The sequence below is a fragment of the Lathyrus oleraceus genome, chromosome 4 (genome assembly GCF_024323335.1).
Source record: "Lathyrus oleraceus cultivar Zhongwan6 chromosome 4, CAAS_Psat_ZW6_1.0, whole genome shotgun sequence".
Classification (NCBI taxonomy): Eukaryota; Viridiplantae; Streptophyta; class Magnoliopsida; order Fabales; family Fabaceae; genus Lathyrus; species Lathyrus oleraceus.
In genome coordinates, this window is record NC_066582.1 from 10130351 (window position 1) to 10154664 (window position 24314).

Sequence of the window (24314 nt, forward strand, 5' to 3'; positions counted from 1 at the left end):
ATTGGGTTGAATCAACACTGGTTGACTCCCCTTTCCAACTTTGATCTGTGTTGGGCCTCTCCCTTTGAGCCTAGCCTATTTAGCACCCACAATATTGTGTTTTGCCAGCTCGTTTCATTTTAATTTTCTTTTTCTTCTCATTATTTTAAGACATTTAATTGGGTTATGGGCCATATATTTTTCGTTTTGCTAGACCCACATTAAATTATGCACCCCATCACTTATTTTTAAATTAATTAATCAGTTTTATTTTAAATTAATTTATTGTATTAATTAAATTAAATTAACATTACTATTGATTAAATTATTTTATTTGATCAATTAGTCATGATAATTAATTTTAATTAACTTAATTAATTGATTTAATTAAAGCTTAATTAGTTAATTTTGCATTGTCATTTTGTTTGTATATCTGCGTCATTTTATTTCTCTAAATGACCATGCATTTTTCCATATTAATTATTAATCATGTCCTTTAACCATGTTTTTGATTATCTTTGTAATTGAATGTTAATTGGTAAAATGACTTAAAATGAACATTTCAATAAGCAAAATCCTTGGTCCAACACTAAGTGGATTTTATTTTTCTCAAATTTGCTTATTTCGATTAAGCTTGATTCAACACAAATTAAAATCTTGATCAACGTCGAAAACATTATTTCAATTCAAATTAAAACACTCAATCATTCTTAAACATCATTTCACAAAGGGATGAAAAAGGAACTGGTCTAATGCATACTATTCGTTTTCCTGATTGTTTGGATACGAGTTGCCTAATTCGAAGATTCAAACAATCGTCATCCATTAAAAACTTCCAACCTGATTCACTTCAAACCACTTTCGTAATAAAATCTTAAGCGAACTTCTTTTTATAATAACTTGGACGAAAAATGAAATGGTTTAGTGCCTACTATTATTTTTCCAGAGTACTTGGATACGAGTTGCCTAACTCAACCATTCGAGTATTCATCGTCCATTCAAAACACATTAATAATATCTAAATCCTTTTGTAATTAAGGATGAAAAGGGAGATGATATAGTACCTATTATTCCTTTCCCTGGTTGTTTGGATACAAGTTGCCTAACTCGACCATTCGAGAAATCATCATCCAACAAAATTCCAACACATCAAACATAATTTCTCGCCCCTGCGCGATCGGAAATCATTTTCAAAAAGGACATTGTTTTGTCTGTTCTAATGCGAATACAAACAAGCGCTTAAGCCTCCCCTGTGAGAATACGAGCAATATTTAGCTGTTAGAGCGTGATTTAAACACATGTCCAATAAAACAAACCCACCACTACGTGTTTTTCTACGAAGAACTATGTAGCTTTGAATTCCTCATTGTACCTGAGGATATGTAGGAGCGAGGCCCACAATCTCGTCAAGCACCATAATAAAAACATTTTTGCGACCCCTTTTATTTTCCTTTTTTCAGTTTTGATCACTCGAAGAAAACAATAAACATAAGTTAACATTTAATCGCAAATCTAACTAAAAGGTTTTCGTTAAGTACAACGGACGTGAGGGGTGCTAATATCTTCCTCTTGTGTAATTGACTCTTAAACCCGAATATGGTTGCGACAACCATCTTCTTTTTCTTATAAGGGTTTTATCGATATTTAACTTTTCCTTCTTTGGAATAAATAAGTTTTATGGCGACTTTGTTCAATTATTTTCTACGAGCATGCGAACGTTCCACGAAGGTTCGTATTTTTCGAGATACGACAATTTGCTATGAAGGATCTAGGACCAATGAGCTATTTTATAGGTATTGTAGTGACTAAATATAAAAATAGAGTTTTTCTTAGTCAGAGTACCTACACCAGCGACATTATTGCTTGAGTCAGCATGCCTTCATGCAAACCTTCTGCTAATCCAGTTGACACCAAGCAAAAGCATAGTACCTCTATCGCACACCATATGACGATCCTACGTTATATCAAAGTCTTGGTGGTGCTTTGTAGTATCTCACATTTACCCATGTTAACATATCCTATATTGTCCAACAGGTGTGTCTTTACATGCATGCTCCTTGTATTGAGCACATGCTTGCATTGAAATGCATCATGTGTTACGTTCAAGGCACCTTACAATATAGTTTGCATCTTTATCCTTCTCCCATCGAAAAGATTGTTTCCTACACATATGTTGATTGTGGTGGATGTCCCGACACTCGTCGATCTACTTCGAGTTATTGTGTTTTTCTTGGTGACAATCTAATTTCATGGTCTTCCAAGAGACAACCCACGTTTTCTCGTTCCACTGCAGAGGCTGAGTATCGGAGCGTTGTTAATATGGTTTCAAAATCATGTTGGCTCTGCGACCTCCTTTTGGAGTTTAATTTTCCTATTTCCCATACTACTATTGTATAATGTGACAATGTTATGGATATCTACCTATCTGAAAATTCTATTCAGCATCAGCGTACAAAACACATTGAGATGGACATTCACTTTATTCGGGAGAAGGTCGCTCTTGGTCAAGCCCGCATTCTTCATGTTCCTTCCTAACACCAGATTGCTGATATCTTCACCAAAGGCCTCCATAAAGTTCTCTTTGATGATTTCTGACCCAGTCTAATCGTTCGTTCACCTCCCGCTTTGACCGCGGAGGTGTGATAGAATCTGTATTTATTTGTTAAAGAATATTTGTATATAAGTCTCACATCGACTATAACATTAAATTAACTATAAATACCTCTCTATATAATATTGTAGTGTTATTCTAACACGGTTTATTCAAACATCTATCACTCTCTTACAGTAAACATGCTTTCAAAAATTAAAGTTACATTACGGTAGTACCTATAATAACATAAAATAATTGCAACTTACAAGAATTAACATCAAAATAATCAATGTGCGACATCTTAAATAAGTTAAAATCATTACTCACAAAATAAAAAATGTTTTAGATGTTATAATTGAAGCAATCAAGATTAAACACATTAAATTCATCACTCATCAACTTACAAAATAGAGCGAAAAAAGTCACCCAATAACCCATGGATTTCGTGGGTTAGGTGTGGATTTACCTAGAACCCAGTCTTTTTTGAATGATTTTCATTTTTGAAAATTTTATTCACCTAATAACCCGAACCTACCCATTTTTGGGTCAATTTAGATGGATTTAATCGGATTTATCAGATTTATCCATTCCATGTACACCCTTAATCACATGTCCTATACAAAGAAAATGATCATCTGTGTCGAAGTCAATAAGGTGGACCACCTCTACCAAGGCTAGCATGACCATATGACCTTAAGGAAAACATGATCCTTTATATCTAGAAGAACATGATCATAGTGACTTGTTATTCCCGTATGAAGAAGTGATCACATGTGACCAAATGACAAAGACCTATTATGCTGAGTCATGACCGATGATACCTCTATTAGTACAAGGAGTAAAACCATAAGAATTAATACAAGGAATGAATGAATAAAGCTCCACACACATAATACAATTTCAAAGCTCCATTCCTATTAGAAAAATGATTGGCAAGAACAAATTATTGACAAATAAAATTTTCAAGTCCTATATAAAGGAATCAACTTCAAATGTAGAAGTTGCACTTCCGCTGTGAATAGTTGTACTATTTATGAGTCACTATAACAACATTCTTAATTAGTTCGGTAAACTATGCAATTCAATATAATATTAAAAAAAACAAATACCTAGACATAAGTGCTTTTCATTGATTATTAGTTTTCAAGAAAATTAAACATTTGTAATCAAACTTTATTATGTTTACCACTATATATGAGTTGTTGTAAACATTCACTTTGGTGATTTTGTGATTTTCTCAACTCCTCCACTTTGAGGCATGTAAGTTCTCTAATATGAGACAAGAAAGTCATTTAAAGTTTAAGATAAAGAAATTCCTATAAGTCGAAGGACAAGAAAATTTAAAATTAGATTGTCTCTGTAGTTGTCTATAATCAAAGTATAATTATAATGAAAATCTCTTAACTATGATAAATATGGGTGTATATGGGTTGGATCAACCCATAAATCCTAGTCAAATCTATCTAAAAAATCCAAAAAAGTGGGTTAGATGGGGTAATTGGGTGGATATAGGTTTAAAAACTAAAAAATCCATTACAAAAATCAGGTTTCGGATAAAACCGAACCCAACCAAAAAAATTCACTGACCCACTAATCAAATATTTATTTTTATAATTTTAATGATTTTGATGAATATTAACGTAGTTGTTGCAATTTTAATATCTTAACATTTACTATTTTAGTGAATTGTTTCTTTAACTAATTTTAAATGTTTCACTATTTAGTTATTTTGATACTAATACAACTTTATGTCATGCAACTTAAGTTTGTTGTTGATATTTTATAACGATTTTTATTAGTTGATATATCATTGAATATTTTATGATGTTAAAAGATAGTAAAAATACGTTATCTAATTTTTTTTAGTAGATCAAAGTGTTGAATGATTTTTATGAAAAATATAATGACTTATTATGTAATCATTTAAAATAAAAATATTATTTAGACAACCCACAACTCATAACCCAACCCAACTCAAAAATAAGTGGGTTTGTCCAAACCGAACCACTGATATAACGAACGATTATTTTAACTCACACAAATTAGATTGTCATATATGAATTGAGTATTAAGTTTGACCAAATTCAATCCAAACCGTCTCACGTACACCCTTAGTAATAAGACTTGACTAGCCTTTAATTAATTGACTTGAATTGAATATATATATCAACACAAATAACTTTTTTTTCTCACTTTCCAATATACAACTATTTTAAATCATAACCCTCACACTCACAACTTTTAGTAACTTGTTCCTCAAATTTCAAATTATTTGCTAGTACACCATTCATCTCCTAATCTATAATAAACCACTGCCAATTGAGTTTAAGATTAAATTACAAACTTAAAAAAAAGAAAAAGGGTTTGCAATGTATCTTTAACGCAGCTTTCTGTTAAAGATACTTTCTTTTGAACAGTTCTATTAAAGATTTTACTAAAAAAAACAATAATGCATCTTTATCCGGTACTTCAAAAAGATATCATATTTTTAAATATTCCTTTTCAGTTTATGGAAGTATTTTCTTTTTTAAATATATATATTTATTTTAACTATTGAAGAAAAATATACAATATTTTAAAATATATAATTCTAACGGAGAGAATATACAAGACTAACTAGAAATGATATATTTTAAAAATTAATAAAAATAATCATTTTTTAACAGTTTTATTGTTCCAAAAAATATATATAATTGTTAAGTTCAAAAGTCTAATATCTATTTGTTACGAAATAATTATCACAAAACAAATTTCATAAAAACAGGGCCCTATATATCAGTGACTTGGTAGGTTGCATTGAACTTTACTTCATCACCAAATAATTGAGACTCCTTAGGAAAAAAAAAGACATTTTTTCATAACTTTATTTTTATTTTTTCACAAAAATAAAAATTAGACGAGTTGGACGGAAATCCAGTAGATCTCAAAGTTCAAAGAATACATATACAAATATTTTCAGATCAACCGATCTTTTGATATATGAGTGAACTCCTTATCAACTGAGTCAATCTATCTTGATTAACTTTATATTTTTTCTCTTTATTACTTTTGCATAAATTTTTCTTTTTATTTTATAAAGAGCTGGTCAATTACTATAGAAAAAATTGTATAAATAGTTTTATTTTATAAAAATTAATTTTAAGTATTCTATCTATTCACTTAAACCTTTTTAAATGAGAAAATTTTGAATGATTTCTCATAATTCTTTTAAAAGACGCTTTTTTTAATGTGATTGTTTTAATATTAAATTACTAAAGATAAATTTTGAAATGTAAAACTTGCTCTTTTAATTTATAGCAAATAAATTCAAAATAATTACTATTTACAAATATGTTCTTATATTTCTAAGATATTAAATTAAAATAATTTATATCTTTATACCCGATTGTTAAAAAAGTAACACAATTCAAATTCCACTTTAAATCATTTTTGGATAGGGTTAGAGGTTTAACTATTCTAAAATTCAGTTACAAGATATTGTTAACTTTAGAGGTAAGAATCCGTCACTATTTTATCATTTAAAAAATACATCTAAGATGGTTGAGGTGTATAGCTATTATATGTAGCTAGGCTCGATTATAAAAGAAATTGAGACTATATATGTTGAACAGTCCGAAATACGAAGGATTCTGATAATGTATTTTTGTTATCGAAATATATTATTTAAATAATATTTTTATTAATATATTTTAGGTTTAATTACAATTTTAGTCTATTTATTTTACCCGATTCAAGAAATTGGTTTTTTTATTATAAGTTTAAACAATTTTAATCTCCTCTCATACATTTGCACATAAAATTAATGATGTTTTCATTTTTCAAAATGACAACTTACTTGTGAAACATTATTGAAAATATAGCAAGTGTGAGTAGTGGGGTAATAGTCTCACATTTGTTGAAAATGTGGAGAGTTGAACATTTATAAGGGAGAGAATCCACTCATTTGTCATTTTATGATTTTTGATGAATATGTGGTGTCACAAAGGTGTTCCTCTAAAAGAGGAAGTCACGCAATATTCAATGCTCCATAATGAAAAACTCCTCCAACAAATTGTATCATGAGCCTTTGGTTCGAGAAAGGGACCGACTTACTTGTATCTAAAGTCAATGGTGTCACAAGGGTGGTGGATAAGAAACGTTCCCTTGAAGAGTGTCAACGACACCAGGGTGGTGAATAAGAAATGTTTTGTGTGGTACAATAGTTTGAGGAAGTAAAAAGAGCTTTCACTTGAGGCGGATTATTGTAGACTCACACTTGAGGGAGAGTGTTGATAATGTAGCAAATGTGAGTAGTGTGAATAATAGTTCCACATTGGTTGCAAATATGGAGACTTAAGCATTTATAAGTGAGAGAATTCACCCACCAGTCACCTTAAGGTTTTTGGTGAATATGCGGTCTCTCACAAAAGTGTTACTCTAAAAGAGAAAGTCCCACAATGTTCAATGCTCCATAGTGAAAAACTCATCCAACAAATATGATATATCATCTTATATAAACATAATGTGGAATTTAATAAATAAAAATATATATTTTTTAAACGTGAGAGAAGAATCAAAACATTTTAAAATTATATATATATATATATATATATATATATATATATAAAAGTTCCTTGATTTAAAAAAAAAAAAAATTTATTATTCATAACTAAGAGTTTGATAAAGTTCAATTAAGAATGAATCGCATGAAAAAAAATATGAGTTGGAATGATGACAGGAATAATCAATTTTTTTAAAATAACCAATATTTTTAACTAAAATACCAAAATAACCAAAATTTAAAAAAATATACCAAAATAACCACCTTTTTTAACTGATGCGTTAGTTGAACTGGCGCGTCCAATGATCATCCAAAGGAGGCGCCATTAGAGCTGGCGCATGCTTCCAATGGCATTGCACTTAGGCGACATGGTAGTTGGCACATGCATGAGTGGTTTAGTGTGTGCGCCCATGCATCTGACGCATGCATGTGTGTGTGGCGCCTAGGGCATTGGCGCATGCATTCATGGTTCATCTATAATTAACATGCGCATCTCTCATATTTTTGCAAAAAACTTCTTACCCTCCAACTCCATTTTCTTTCATTCTACTTCAATCTCCTTCAATTTTTTGTTCTTTAACCCTGTTTGAATACATTCACAAGAGAAATGTCGATTTAATCTTTTCAGTAGTGCAACCTCCAATAAAGATTCGACTTTGGAATATAGAATCATTTGAACGTCTTAATCAGACGTTGAACCCTTGGTTAGATGGAGAAATTATAGATGGTGAAAGGATTAGAAGAATTCAATGGCTTGAGTCCACGTTCAACCAAAATGGAGAAGTGCATGTATTTGTGGATATTAAGACTGACAAAGACGTTTACATGATGATATATAATATGTTCAAAATTGTTTTGATGGTTGTAATCACTCAATTATAGTAATGATATTTTATTTGTCGTAGTCTGTTGTGTTGTTGTTTATGTGTTGCTTGTGTGCTGAATGTGTTGTATTTGTTTGTGATGATATTTTCTCACAAAGTTAACATATGAAATAAATATTGTTTATAAAGCAAAAGAGGTACATGTAAAATTATCTTGTTGTGCTTGTTCCAACACTGGAACAGTTAGTACGATTATGACCGAGATGGCGACATGAACTATATAATCGAACCATTTTGTCTGTCGTATCCATTTCGGTTCGAATACGGGTGCTGTTTGGGTGACCCTTTTTCTTTCTTCGCATTACTTCATTATGCCAAAGAATGTCCCCTTGTTATTCAGGCCAGTAATCTTTTTTTACAACAACTAAAAAGCTAATTTTGTAAACATTGGATATGCTTATGACTTTGTAAACGTCGGATAGTAAGTAGGATGAATCCCTTCGAACCTTTGAACATGTCGCAATGACATGGGAGCAGGGCATACGAAAGACTTGGAAACTTCCGCAGTTGCACCAACCTCTATCTAGTTCCACTCTGTATTTTCCCATCGGCATGCCTTTATTGTGATCCATGGACTCTGTATTAACCTTTAGTACGGTCAAACACCGTGACCACGTGTGTGTTAGCTTTGGCAGCTTCGTGTCTAATGAATTTCATTGAAGCATCACTAAACAACTGCTCAGATTGTAACACTGAACTCCATTTGGAACGCCTGGTCTCAAACAGCGCCCATAGCCTGAAATATGTTGCTTGCACTAAAGCAGTTATAGGTAGGTTTCAAATGCCTTTTAAGACAAAGTTCATTGATTCCACAAGATTTGTTGTCATGTGGCCCCAATGTTGACAGTTTTCGTATGTCCTAGTCCACTTCTACAATGGAATATTGTCGATCCATCATACTGCATCTGCGTTGGACAATCTGATGTTTTCGCGGTAGTGTTTGAAAGAAGGTTCTGTTAATGCATAACATGCGCTGGCAACCTTCTTCCGCAATGTTTTGTCTTTGATATCTCGTATAAAATTTTGAGTGATACGTCTAATGTAGTAGACATGCATCGATGGAGGATCCTTCCATCCATTATCAATGTTTTTGTAGGAACTCACTATTGAAGGGTGTCGGTCAGAGATCAAACATAAGTTAGGTTGAAGAGCAACATGCAATTAGATATTTTTTAGGAAAAAACTCCATCCCTCAGCAGTCTCCCCTTCAACTAGGGCAAAGGCGATTGGAAAAATGTTGTTGTTCTCATCTTGTGCCACTATCATCAGTAGAGTTCCTTTATATTTCCCGTACAACCATGTACCATCAATTTGTATAATAGGTTTACAGAAACCAAAACCTTTGATGCATGGTTGATACGTCTAGAAGAGACGGTGGAATATTCCATTTCCAATAGCACAAGTCTCGTATGGGGTATACGCCGACAACATTTCCAACTTGACAATAGTCCCTAGAGCATACTGTTTAAGATCCACCAAATATTTTGGAAGTTGTTTGTAAGACTCCTCCCAATTGCCATACACTTTTTCAACCGCCTTTGTCCTAGCTATCCAAGCCTTCCTGTATGTTGGAGTATAATTGTATTGTGTTACAATATGAGAGATTATTGTACTCACCTTTAACGAAGGATTGTCGCTAATGACAGATAAAACTTCATCGCATATTAACTGAGAGCTAAGTTTGCGATGATCTTGCATTGGGTTCGTGAGCATGCATGTGTGAACTGGACCCATGGATCCAATCTCCCAAGAATCATTCCTCTTCCGATAAGAAGTTGACAACCGGAAAAGTCAGCGCTCATTTTGACAATAAATCTTATACCTCATTGCATTAGTTCGATCAACTCTGTAATCAGTTGATAGTTTCATGTGATACTTTTTAATGACTTTTACACAGTATTCTTTTGTGAGAAATGTGTCTCCTTCTTTCAATGATCCTTGAATTTGCACATAAGGATTGTAAAAATATATCTGATGAAGGTTTGTCGACACCCAAATTCAAGCTTGCCATGTGTTGAGATGGACAATATACATGACTAACTGGTAGTGTCTCCTCTTCTTCTTCATCGTTCACCATTGAATCAACCAATAACTCGGCTTCTTCTTCTTCCTCGTCAACAACATTGACTTCAGCTTGTTCGTCGTCATCAATTTCACAAAACACTTGTGACTGATCAATGAACTGAGACACGTGTTGTTATTGTGGTCATATATATAACTCTATATCGTTGTACCCAGATTGTTCATGACTGACAAACATATGAACATCGTCATCATCTCAAATCTTCAACTGATAAAATTTTACTTGGTTGTCTGTAAACCACATGGTATTTTTATAGATGATTTGACCTGACTACACTGCAATTTCTTTTCTATTTTTTGTTTCAAATGTGAAAAACTTGATCGTCGATTTATTATAAACCGAGTTACTTTTGTATTGCGGAAACAAAAACCGAATAATTGATGCTCAAATATTTCACCATCGGTATGGGCACTAATCATGTAATATGGTGAGGAAGACATTTTTTTAAATGTAATTTTGGTGTTTCATGGTGAATGCATTGATCTGTTATTCACATGCAGTTAAATAGGGGAGACGATGTATGTACTAATCACACAATTAATCTGCAAAGACAAGACAATGCAATGCAAAGAATCCATATAGAGACAAGACAATGTAAGGCATGCGCCTGCAAAGAATCTCTGCCCTAATAATCCAACACTAGAAGCATGCACCTGCAAAGAAGATGCCTCTGCCCTAATAATCCAAGGCAGGCTCCCTTTTCAATGGCGCATAAAGCAAGACATGCGCCACTTGCCTTGGCGCCTCTTCCTTGCATGCATAAAAAGGCATGCATGCACCACTAACCTTGGCGCATATGACCACGCATGTCTTAAATAAAGCATGCGCCACTTTCCTAGACGCCTACACCTATCCTCACATGCATGCATCATATCCCATGCTTCACATGTTGCATAGCTATTCACATGATGCAACATTATCTCATCTATAAACAGGGCATCAACTCACAACACTCAACATCTACAACACTAACAATCAACCTCTACAACACTCAACCTTTACAATGCTCAACCTCTGCAACATTCAACCTATACAACACTCAACCTCTGCAGCATTATGTCTCTATTGACTATGGGTGATGAACATCAAGGAACAATTGACAATATCATGACATTTGTATGTTATTACTTCTTCTTACTTATTTCGTAGTTATTTCTTACTTATGTTTATGTTGTTTATTACTTCTTCTTACTTTATTTCTTACTTATGCTTTATTAGGACCCAAAACGATTTCGATGTCGTGTACATGAATATGTACCCCACGATCCTTTGATAGAACCATATATTCGAGGATGCGGTTTTGGTAATCTCCTCAACATAGTCTCATACTAGGTTGACTATAAATTTATTCTTGCTTTGTTAGAAAGATGGAGACCCGGGACTCACACATTTCACCTTCCTTTCGGTGAGTGTACTGTCACACTTGAGGATGTCTACATGTTGTTAGGTCTACGTATCGACGGTAAGAACGTGAATGGTAGAGTTAACCAGGATAACTCTATATGCAATGAATTGTTAGGTTCCCCTTTGTGTGACGACACAACTACGCGAGAGACTTCTGGTCAAGCCAGGGATCAAGGTATTAACTTAAAATATCTCAAAAAATATTATACGAGTATAACATTAACCGAAGAATCTACCGAGTATGAAAAAATAATTAAAGCTCGGTGTTATATTATGATTCTATTCGGTAATTTTTTATTTCCTGAAAGTACTGGTAATACGCTAAATATTATGTATTTACCGTTGTTACGAAACATAAATAAGGTAAGCACATATAGTTGGGGTTCAACTGTTTTGGCCCATCTATATAGTTCGTTATGTAAAAATGCCAAAAAAAAATACTTGTACGTTTTATTCATGTGCGTATTTGCTACAAGCATGGGGTTGATCAAGAATGTCGTCACTCGCCCCGGTAAACGAGAAGTCATTCATATTCCCATTTGCAACAAAGTAAGTTTAAAACTTTATCATCTAATTTATTAGACTTTATATTACAACTAACTGTAAATAATATTTTTCAAATGTTTTTTATCTAGGTGGTCAGTTAAAGGGATGAACTACAACAGGTGTCTGAAACACGTTGTAGTAGTCTATCGCAATCTATTGGACCATATTGGACCAAACTATGTAATACTACTACACAACTCTACTTTTGATTTAAAAATAATTATCAAATTACATATCATCTAATCATGTCATATTCTTGTACAGTTTATTTGGAGGTCATATTTGGGTCTTGACCATTAGGTTAACCATGATGATGATGTAGTTTTGATAGCAAAAACACCAATTATCCAGTTCACTACTATGGAGATGCACCAGAGTGATCATGTAAAACTGCAGTTCGGCATGCAACAACAAATTCTAGAACCTTCAACGTGTTTGGGAGATTGACATCAACAAAGAGTCGATACCCAATGGGATTATTCCGACTGGAGAGACTTCACAAAAGATATGTGTCGTCATTGGAGGAATCGACGATAACACATCTTAAACGAATCAGTCATACATGGTGCTAGACCAACTCAACAATATATGGCATGGTTTAGGTCGGTTACAACGCCATAATTTGTGTCTGAGCCAATGTATTTGATTGATTCACGCCAACTAGCTTCATCATCATACGCCAATAACAAATCCCCATCCAAGAATAATGTCAACATACCCAAACCTAAAGACCAACTTCACACCATCATCCTACCATATACACCCAACAACCAAACACCCAACCTCGCAACCCATTCATGCCACACACCCAAATTAAAAACCAAGAATCAAACCCTAACCACCAACAACCATACGCAGCCACCACAACAGTCTATAGCCCAGATGATTCATACGAATCATGCCATCGTAGCCCCCCACCAATGACTACCCAAACATCTCATCGCCACAACACCCAACCATTGTTTAACTATAGTACACCCCAGAAACCATTGATTCGTTTCCAAACCGATTCAATGTTCCAATTCAGGCAACCATATCATCCATAATTCACCAAACCACAACGACCCAACTACGACAACATGGGCACCGAACTCAATTACGGAAGCGCCGATGGCGACAACCCCTTAGCTATTGGGGACAAATGATGACACATCTATCAAATACCGTTGGACCTTCCACCGGACCTTCACAGCAGCCACCATTGGATCATGTCAGCATTCAAAGACCCCAAACACCTCAGGAAAATCGTGGGAGACCTCGAAGACAGACTAACGCACCTGGATGTGGAACCAGGGGATGTTTCAATCGGGCGGGTCATTGAATTTCTTGTCAATTCTATGTAATTTTTCATCATAACATAAATATAATTTTTATTTTAAGTATTTTTTAATTAATTATATAAATTTAACATTTTAAATTTAAAAAAATGAAAGGTGCATGTGCCACATGCATTGGCGCATATACTATGTAGTGTATGCATGCGCCAATGCATGGCACCAAGGCATGCATGTGCCAATGCATATGGCGCCTATATGCATTGGTTTTGCATGCATGCGCATGCACTATGGGCACCTCCTATGTGCCTTAATTGGATGCATCGGTTAAAAAAGGTGATTATTTTGGTGTTTTTTTGAAAATTTGGTTATTTTGGTATTTTAGTTGAAAATATTGGTTTTTTAAAAAAATCGGAATAATCTTTAGTTTCCAAACTACTATAGTTAATTCTAATGAAAAAAAGTGAGGTTAAGAAAACAAAAAAAGGTCTCTTACAAGTTTAAGTCTCGTTTAATGTTGTTAAAATATTTTTTATTTTTATTTTTTAAAATATATACCCACTAAAATGTGAGATTTTAAAAATAAATAACTATGGAGAGGAGAAGTAATGTCTATTAAAAATAATGAATTCTTAAAAAATAATAAAAACAGTGTTTTACCATTTTCATTATTTAAAAAAAGTGCACACAAATTAATGCCATTTCAAGCATCTAAAATCTATTTATCAATCATTTTTAAAAACATGGTTTTGAAAGGCAAACACTGAAATTGTCTGTTAGGGTTTGGATGATTTCCGACGATTTTTGACACGGTGGCGAACGTCACATGACAAGGTTTTAGGCGTTTCAAAGCACATCAAAAGACGAGTTCATGTAAAACATTAAATTCTTTATAGCAAGATTCATCCTCTTCTATGGTCTATCCTCCGATCTTGGTTTAAACTCCTAACCCTAGGGTTAGGGACACTAAGGAAGAAGACTTTGATCTTTCTGTTCTTCTGGGTTCTTGTGTTGCTTCGCCTTTCGTTTCTTTCGCCTCCAGTGAGCCATGACGTCGCCGCCTATAGGGTTTGCACTTGCAAACACTAACACGCAATAGGAGAATCTCTTGCACAGTGACTCCAATAATGCTAAGGTTACAAAAGATTTAATCTAACCTTCTGTTGAAATAGCAACAACCCCTTTTGGAATTGCTCAGCCGATAACGATTTCTTACAAGAACATTATAACAAGGGAGTCTTTCGGGAAGTTAGGTTTGGATAAGGAAGAGGAATTCGACAATCCAGATCTTGAAGAGAACTCTCATGATATCCGAGTTGGGGGAAATTGGATAGGCGAATATGAATGCCCTGAATTTACTCTCTCAGACTTGGAAGATTGAAGAATTGCTAAACTGTGGGAAAAAGGGGTCATCATAAAGATGCTTGGGAGAAATATCAGATTTAGGGCGTTGAAAAATCGTCTACAACTAATGTGGACCAAAAAAGAAGTTCTCAACATCATTGATCTTGGTCAAGAATTCTACCTTGTCACCTTCACTAGCCTAGAAGATCAAGCTCTTGCTCTCCTTGAATGCCCATGGTTGATCTGTGACCATTACCTTACGGTGCGTGAATAAAGTCCTAACTTTTGACCTACTAGAGATACAGTGAATCAGCTTGATGTGTGGGCGAGAATTTCGGGCCTCCCTATCAAATACTACAACCAACGAATGCCCACTTTCATTGGCAATAGGATAGGGAAAGCCATCAAAGTTGACAAGAACATTTTATCTAGAGAAAAGGGGAAATATGCTCGGTTATGTATTCAAGTTGACCTCACTAAACCATTGTTGGATATGTTTACCATTAAGGGTAGACACTTCAAGGTTGAATATGAAGGTCTACATATCCTCTGTCTGCAATATGGTAAGTATGCTCATACTGCTGAAGGATGTGAAGCTAAAATGGTGGTTGGAACCAGCAAAGATGGTGGAACCAAGTGTGTCTTCAATGAAAAAAACAACACATAGATTCAAGATAGAGATCAAGGGCCCTAACAAGGCTCGTGGGCTATTGTCCAAAAGGTCAAACGTGGCACAAGAGCTAAACAAGCCAATTCTAAAGATGATGCGAGTGAAAAGAGAAGTAAAGAGCTTCCCAATATTAGAGGCTCTAGATTCCAAGATCTTCTTAACGATAACCTCAAAGATGTTTCTCTACATCCCAATGAGACTCCTAAAACTCCTCAATAAGACCGTTCTAGAATAAAGGAAATAGTGAAGATAGTTCTTTGTTAAGAAGTAACCAATCTCAAAGTCAGGATTCCTTTGAGAAACATAAGAATCCAGAAGGTCACAACAATTTGGTTCATAGGAGAAACAAGTATAAGAAAAATAAAAAACAGAAACCCTTTGACAAACATCTAGAGATCGCTTCTAGAGGCATTAACAAGGCTAAGGACAAGGAGCAAGGACATGAAAAAACCAAGGAAAATCTTGAGTGTCTCCTAGAGGAAGAGACATTGGAAGAGTTAGTAAAAGCGGCTCAAGTGTACACTTCCAAAGTTGTGATTCATAATCATCATAATGGGAGATTTCATGGCCAAAAATCCAATTTGGATCAACTTAGACAAAATGGGATAAGGGCTCAAGGTGATAAAGATGAGCAACAACAAAAACCTAACTCTTCTCCCAACATTATAACTCCCAACTTTGAAGGAAGTTTATTCCAAACAGATGTTAGTCAAGAGAAGAATGATTACATGGAAAAGGTTGATAGACTATGGTGGCAGCAATGCATAATAGTTTATAAGGGCTTTTCTCCTCCTGCACTGTGTTTTATGATCAATCAAAATCTTTCCTGTCTATTTTGGAATTATCGTGGAGCTAGTAGTAAGGCTTCCTTTCGTATTTTTAATTCTTACATTCAAGCAAAGAGACCTGACATGTTAGTTATCATGGAAACTTACTCTAATCCTAGTTATCTTAATCAAGCCTTCTCTCGTTTGGGTTTCACTGGTTTTTCCTTTTCTCAAGCTAGAGGTTTTGCTAGTGGCATAGCCACAAGATGGAAAACTGAAAAGCTGCAAGTTCATATTTTGAAGCATCATTTCTAGTTTATTCATTCTCAAATTATCACTGAGGAAGGTAAAGTATGGCACCTTTTTGTTGTCTATGTCATCCCCTTGGAACATAGAAAGAAAGAGCTTTGGAATGAGTTGACGGATAGTGTGACTTCTATTTCTACTGGTTGGATTTGTTGGGGGGGATTTCAATGATATCCTTCATATGAACAAGAAAAGAGGCGGGCTTCCGTCTTCCCTTCAAAGATGTACAATGTTTCAAAATCGCATTAATAATTATAACCTTATTGACATGGGTAACTCTAGCTTTTTTTACACATGGAAAGGTCCACTGACTCATGGTGGAATGAGGATTTATGAAGAGATTGATCATGTTTTATGCAATTCCATATGGAGGAATATGTACCTTGAAGCCCATGTTAGGATTCTTCATAGGATGGAGTTCTTTGATCATCATCATGTGTTTCTCACCCTCATGGATAAGGAGTTTAGACAGGTGCCTAAGTCCTTTAAATTTGAGTGTACTTGGTTGTTTGAAAATTCTTTTAAGGATATGTTGAAGCCTGCTTGGAATATTCATCATCTTCTCCTTCGCAATTTGGATTCCTTTAAAACCACTACTTTGCAGTGGAAACTTCGAAATATTGGGAGTATTCGAAGAAATAAAATTCACCTTCTTAGTCCTTTCCAAGGTATTAAAAAAGCTATTCAGAATGACAGAGATCATGAAGGGGTCGAAAAGGTTGAAAAGAAGATCAAAGTTAATCTCTCTAAGATTTGTATACCAAGAGGAACTTATTTGGTATCAACATGCAAAGATCAATTGGATGGTGGAAGGTGATAGGAACACCAAATTCTACCACACTAAGGTTATGCAACGGAGAAGAAGAAAAGTGATTAATTTGCTTAAAGATAACAACAACAATTGGATTGAAGATGACAATAGCATTAGAACTTTGTTCAAAGATCATTTCAAAAACCTCTTAACTTCATATGTCATCACTTCTGACTAGTTTCAGACAACCCAACACTTCCATGCGCTTGATAAATGTGTTTACAATTTGAGGTACAAGACTCAGAGATCAAGCAGGCGCTTCTTGACATGGCGGCTTGGAAGTCTCTTGGCATGGATGACTTTCTTGCAGATTTCTATCAAAATACTTGGAACCACATTGGTGAGAATCTTTGCTCCTTTATTCATCATCTGCGGCACAAAGATATTTCCCTGAAAGACATTAATTTTACAAACATCTGTTTGATTCCTAAACTTGATAATCCCTAGTTGGTTACCTAATTCAGGCCTATTGTGTTATGCAACACAATCTATAAAGTTTTTTTCCAAGGTCATTGTCAATAGACTCAAGCTCCACATGGATAACATAATCTCCCCTAACCAATCTGGCTTCATCTCCAATAGAAGCACCCATGATAACATTGTCATTGCATAGGAAATTCTTCATAGTACTTACAGATCGAAGCGGAAAGTAGGTTCCTTCGCCATCAAGTTTGATCTTGCTAAGGCCTATGATAACATGAGCTGGAACTTCATTAGCAATGTCCTTACTAAAGTTGGATCCATGTTAACCTAAAAGAGCTCATTATGCTTGTTGTAACCTCGATCAATTTGAGGGTGCTTTGGAAAGGTGATATTAGTGAGTTCTTTAAGGCCAACAAATTAAGGCTTAACACAAGGTGATCCAATGTCTCTATATTTTATGTCCTTTGTATATATAAACTCTCGCGCTTGATTCATGATGCAGTGGATCTCACCAAATGGCAATGCTTAAAGATGGCTAAAGTGGGTCCTAAGGTGTCCCATCTCATGTTCGCAGATGACCTCATTGTGTTTAGTTCTGCCTCTGAAGCTCAAATTAGTGTGGTTATGGACATTCTTTCCCAATTATATAACTCTTTTGGGTAACATATTAATATGGATAAATCCAACATTATGTTTTCTGGAAATACCAGTGTAAGACCCCAATTTTGACCTTAAGATCCCTCATGGCATCATAACATTGCATTTGCATAGCCTCAAGGATCATGAGCATCTTGGTTCCCTTTGCCTTTGGGTGGGACTCCTTGTGATTGGTTTGAAATCACCAAGCATGCTTGAATTATACATCATTGTTTCTCTTACTTTTTTTTACTAAAAAAAATAATAATAATAAAAAAAAACGAAAAAATGAAAAAAAAAACGAAAATAAATAAATAAATAAAATATAACAAATAAAAAATTTGGACTTGGGCCTCTCTCATTTGAGCCCACAGGTCCACAAAAACCAGGTTATAAATTCAGAGTTTCAATGAAACAAAAGGACATTCCATTCCTATTACCCTTGCTAGAAAAAGATAGTGAGAGAAGAGCTAACAGAGTTCAGAGCAACCTCCAAACCCTAAAGAGAGCTCATCTGCACAGAATCACCTCTGCCTCACGTAAACCCTAAGAGTGTTTTGTAAACCTCACGGGTGCAACTCAATTTCAATCGATCCTCCCCAATCAGGTATGCCCTATTTCCACTACTTTATACTTTCAACCTGAAATTTTTTGATACCCTTTTAATGTATGTGTTTGACAAGAGGTTTAGGCCTCCTACCATTGGTTGCTTTTTGTGAGTTTTTTGTGAATTTTAATGGCATGATTCATGTGGTTACATTTTGATTTGGGGGCAACTCTTGATTACCCTATCTTGTTTCTCTAACCTGTTTATTGAGTTTTTTTTTGTGAGGCCTCACATGACTCTTGCAGAGATGGCTTGGTGTTCCACTTTATTTGTGGGATACCACCTGGAGGTTTATTCTGATTACCTGTGCTTAATGGCTTGAGATATTTGTTTGTGACGGCTTATTCCAAAGGATGAGAGCTACTTGGATCATCAATATGATCTCAAGAGGGAAACTCCTAATATGGTTTTATTTTCTTTTCCCTTATCTCTTGTATGTTTAGGAATTTAACCCTTCTTTTTTTTTTCTCCCCATTCTAACCCAAGCCAAAACTTTTTGTGCAAACAATAACTTTTGTTTTCAACATTAGAAACCTAAGCCTTATGCTTTTGATTTTCAAACTTATTTTTCATAACACTTATTTTGAATTGAACCTTTTAATCCACTTTAACCATATTTTTGTAAATACTTTTAATTGGTAAATATAACCCATTCAAATACTTTTTGTGGTTTCAATGGCCACCTTCTTAATCAAACCTCTTTTTTATAACCATTAGCTATTAGGTTTGAGTTATCCTTGAGATAGATATAATACTCACTTTTATCCTTAGTGATGGACAATGAGTCTTCCATGCTTATTATAGGGTTAACCCCTCACTAGCATGTTGAAGCTATCCTCACATGGTGGATTTGTGGTTTTAGGTTGAGTTTTCTCCCTTTGATAATAAAAGACCTTAAGGTTTTTGGACCAATCAATTCACCAACTTTTTTTTGAATTTTTTTACCCCGAACTACGAGGTTTTGATCCTAATCTTTTTTTAAGATGGTACGTAGGCAATGGGTTCATCCATTCAAACACAAAATGTAAATAAATTTGTATATTCTTTTCTCATCCCTTCAATCATGTTTGCACAAATAAATTTTCACAAAAAAACAACAACCTTACAACAAGTGTGAAAAGGGCTCCCTAGGAGTACCTAGGATGCTTTGGGTGCCTAATACCTTCCCATTGCATAACCAACCCCCTTACCCAGATCTCTGACATTTTTACTAGTTTTTGATTCGATAAAACTTTTAGGTTTTTGTTCGCTTTCTAACCATTCCTTTGGATAAATAGAAGTGCGGTGGCGACTCGACTTGTATGATTTACCTTGGATTTAGTCAATATCTCTAATGGTAACGAATACCCCGCTACAACCAGTATCTTATTGAGAAGGTCCAATTTAAGCTTGCCCATTGGAAGAGCAGACAACTCTCTTTCGATGGCAGGGTCACTTTGGCTAAGGTTGTGATTGAGGCCTTGCCCACTTACACTATGATGTATGTTTCCATTCCTCAAAAGTGTTTAACAAAGATTCATCAGTGTTAGAGATCGTTTATATGGGGTGATTCTCTTGAGAAAATTCATATGCATTTTATCCGTTGGAGCACCATTAGCAAAGGGAAGCATCTTGGTGGCCTTCCAATTTATCGATCCTGAACAAAGCTTGTCTTTCCAAGATGGGATGGAATCTGAAAGGTAAAGGTAAATCTCTTTGGTGTAGTCTTATAAAGAGCAAGTATGTTGCTAGGCAACTTGACTATGGTAGTATATCTGCCAAGCCCTATGATTCTTGCATCTAGAAATTGATAGTTGATCTTTGTCGTAAGCTGGATTTTCTATCCTATTGGGAAGTGGGCAACAGTTCAAGCATTAGACCGTGGGAAAATGCTTAGGTTTGCATTGAGTTTGTTTTCAAAGATCATGCCCTTCCGCACATGAATGTCATAACTAATTTTCAGCTTGTGTCTGATCTCTTGAATGCTGCTGGAAAATGGAACTGGAGTTTAATTAGTAGGTTTTTTCCTCATCCCATATAGATAAAATCTGTGATATCCCCCTCCCTCTTTAGCAGGCCCTATTCCCGATAGTTGTATCTGGGGTGGGATAAATTTCGAGTCATTCTCCATCTCTAGCATGTATGGTTTCTTGAATCAGAACTCGATTGATGAGTCTAGTTTTCACTAGGATGTTATCTAGAAGTTGCAGGTCCTTGAGCATATTCATAACTTCATATGGAAAGTCCGCTACAATGGTCTTATTACAAATGCTTCTCTTAATCATCTTCAGCTGAGGAATAATCTTTGTGATCTTTGTGGGTTTCATCCAAAATCTATTCTTCACGCCCTTCGTGATTGCATTTTTCCCAAAAAGATGTTGGAATCAATTCGTCATCCACATCAACAAGACGCGCTTTTCTCCTCTTCGTTGTCTGACTAGCTTGAGCTTAATACCACTCAACAAATGCATAATATTGTTCTTGACTGGTCTGCGTTGTGGGCTTTCGCGTGCCATCTTCTATGGACCTAGAGGAATAAACAACTTCATGACCCCCATTATATTATGCCCCATAATTTGGTCTATAAGGTCCGTAAGTTTGCTTCTCTTTACCCTACCAGCATGAGACTTTCCCTTAAAGTGCAACCTTTGATTCATGGCCCAAATTTAGTTTAGTGGTGCTCATCTCCCTTTGAGTAGGGTTTGTTTCAATTCTGATGAGGCAGTCACTAGCGGATTACTTGCTAAGTGTGGGGGCTTTTTTTCGTGACAGTCAAGGAAGATGGCTCAGTGGCTTTCATAAGACTATTGGTGATTGTAATAGTCTTGTTGCAGAGTTCTCGAGTGTCCTTACGGGTTTGGAGCTTGCTTGGAAGAGAGGTTTCAAGAACCTTATTGTTTAAGTTGACAACAAGATGATAGTGGATGCTCTCCAAGGGTCACCTTTGAAGCCTAAACAATGCTCGACTTTGGCTAGGCGTATTCTTCTTCTCCTTCAGCATTTTGAAGAAGTGCAATTCATTCACATTTTTAGAGAGACTAATAAGTGTGCTGATTTTTTTAGTCAAGCTAAATTTGTCCAGTTTTGATGATTGTTTCTGGTTCGATGCTTTCCCGTTAGAGTTAAATCGTTTTCTTAATAACGACTGTTCTGATGTGTCTGTGAGACGTATTACCTAGTGTCTCATTGTTTTGGACCTTTGGCCCTTCCATTTTACTAATAAAAAAAATCTATTTATCAACAAATATAATTAACACGAATTTTTAAAATAAAAAGGAACCTTATGTTATATAGAAAAACTAAAATATCAAATTATGGTGAGTTAAAATAGTAATAATGGTTTAAAGACAACAAACACTAGATTGTAACTAACTATTATTACTATAGTTTTTATATTAGATTTAATCCATATACTTACATAATCTACTCAAATTGATGATGTTACTATATAAATATATCTAGATTTAATTTATTTACAAAATCTAATTTTCTCAATGTTTTATTTTTATTCCTTGGGCAAAAAATCTTCATGTAAATGTTAAAATTAGGTTCAAAACTTAATAGCAATGACCTATAATGTGCAAATGCATGAATTAAGAAAAGTGGATAATCTGATGCCAACAACATTAATTGCATGACAAATACATTTGGCCTTCTATGAAAGTGCCACACAACCATACCAAGTCTCAACAATAATTAATCAACTTAACATGTATAAGGTTGGTTCCCAACCAACCGCAGGCCCAAGAGAACCTGAATACGATGAGACTTAGTCTAAGAACATGCACGTCGAAGCATTAGTACTCATCATCGTCAGATATAATCGAACAGTTCCATAAGTGAGGAGAGCAAGATCATGCGGGGACAATGAACAATTCTAACCGTCCACATTATATAAAGTCTATCACATTCATATAATCGAACTATTTTTTCAATCTTCCACTAATTTAAACGCGAGAGTGTTAACGTTAAAGATTCATCTATGTTCCGTCATATTAAAAATTTACTCAAATTTATCAATTCTCCACATAGTTTTATTTAAGTACGAAACAACATATAAAACATTAACGTCAAATATAATCACACATATTAATATTATTATCGTGTTAGTATCGGATACCATACGCATCTTCTATCCTAATTATATTGGTAGCACGTAGTGTTTTAGTGGAGTATATAACTAAATCACATTGGTAAACAAAGTATTATTATATAATAATTGAGTATGATTGATATTTAAAATTAAATAAGCATGAAAAGATGTCGCACATAGTTTGCTTAACAGGATGGAAATACTCAAAGCATAAGGTGAGTTGTCAAGTCTTGAAAAAGGAAAAGATAAATTAGAAAAACAAAAAGCAATCTAACATTGAGACCCCATCTAACATATATAACATGCTTCAATATATATCTCCGTATATAGTTATAATTCACTTCTGTCCATTTTTAACACCTTCATCAAGCTTCTCTGATTCAATCATTCAAGGTATACTATTCATATAACTAAACAGTTTCTATTTGTTTTCATCGTATTATTGTTTTATTATATGGTTTCATAGGGTGTAGAAGAAATGGCAAGTGAGGCACCAAGTTGGGCTGATCAATGGGGTGCTGGTGGCTTTGGTGCAATGGAAGATGACAACACTAAATCTCAAAATGATGCAAAGATGAAGAACTCAGGTGGTAAAGGTGGTTTAAGCAAAGCTAGAGCAACTGCATCAAACTGTGTAAAGTGGTTCAAAAGTTTGTGCAAGAGAAAGACACCAACTAAGCAACTGGGTTAATGGGAGGACATTTTGGTGTTCCTTTTTTTCTTAATTCATCACTATAGCATAGAATAACATGTATTATTAGTTTTGTATTTTTCTTCCAATTTTAGTTTTGATCGATTCAGATGTTTTATTTTATTTCTTTTTCCAATAAAAACCGGATATTCTGAACGCGTAAATGTATAGATTAATCTTTTACGTTAGATGTATTTTGTTTTAGAATGATTCGTGAGAGTATAAGAAGTATTTTAATCCGATTTAAGATATCGCCGATGCTAAATTCTAATGCCGATTAGAATATGTTTTTTATATATTAAAAAACATCAATTAGAATATAGCTAACAAGACATAGATCTATCCTCGTATTAAATGAAGTATCTTTTTTGGTTACAAAGAAAAAAGAAAAGAAGTAAAACAACCAAAAACTGAAACTACATCCTGCATAACCAACCAGTTCCGAAAGAGTCGGTAAGGAGGAGATCCAAGAGGGTTGAGGAAAGATTAATAGTATAGATTAAGAGCTTATCACTAGAAGAAGCACTTAGTTTAGTCCAAAAAAAGGATTCACGATTATTTCCCCGAAGAGTGTGTGTGAGAGAGATGAAACAACTGAGTCTTGAATAATTAAGAGTTTAATGTCTTGAATCAAGGTTTCATGCTTATGAAACGAGAGAGTTGGCTCATTAAGAATCTTAAGAC

General features: G+C 34.5%; 1 protein-coding gene across 1 annotated transcript; it reads left to right on the forward strand.

Moving 5' to 3' along the window:
* Nucleotides 1–23165: 23165 nt before the first annotated feature.
* On the forward strand, nt 23166–23788 carry LOC127138363 (uncharacterized). Its single transcript, XM_051064797.1, has 2 exons — nt 23166–23332; nt 23406–23788. Exon 2 carries the CDS (start codon nt 23418–23420, stop codon nt 23628–23630), a length of 213 nt encoding a protein of 70 aa, XP_050920754.1. The 5' UTR covers nt 23166–23332; nt 23406–23417; the 3' UTR covers nt 23631–23788.
* The last annotated feature ends 526 nt before the right edge of the window (nt 23789–24314 follow it).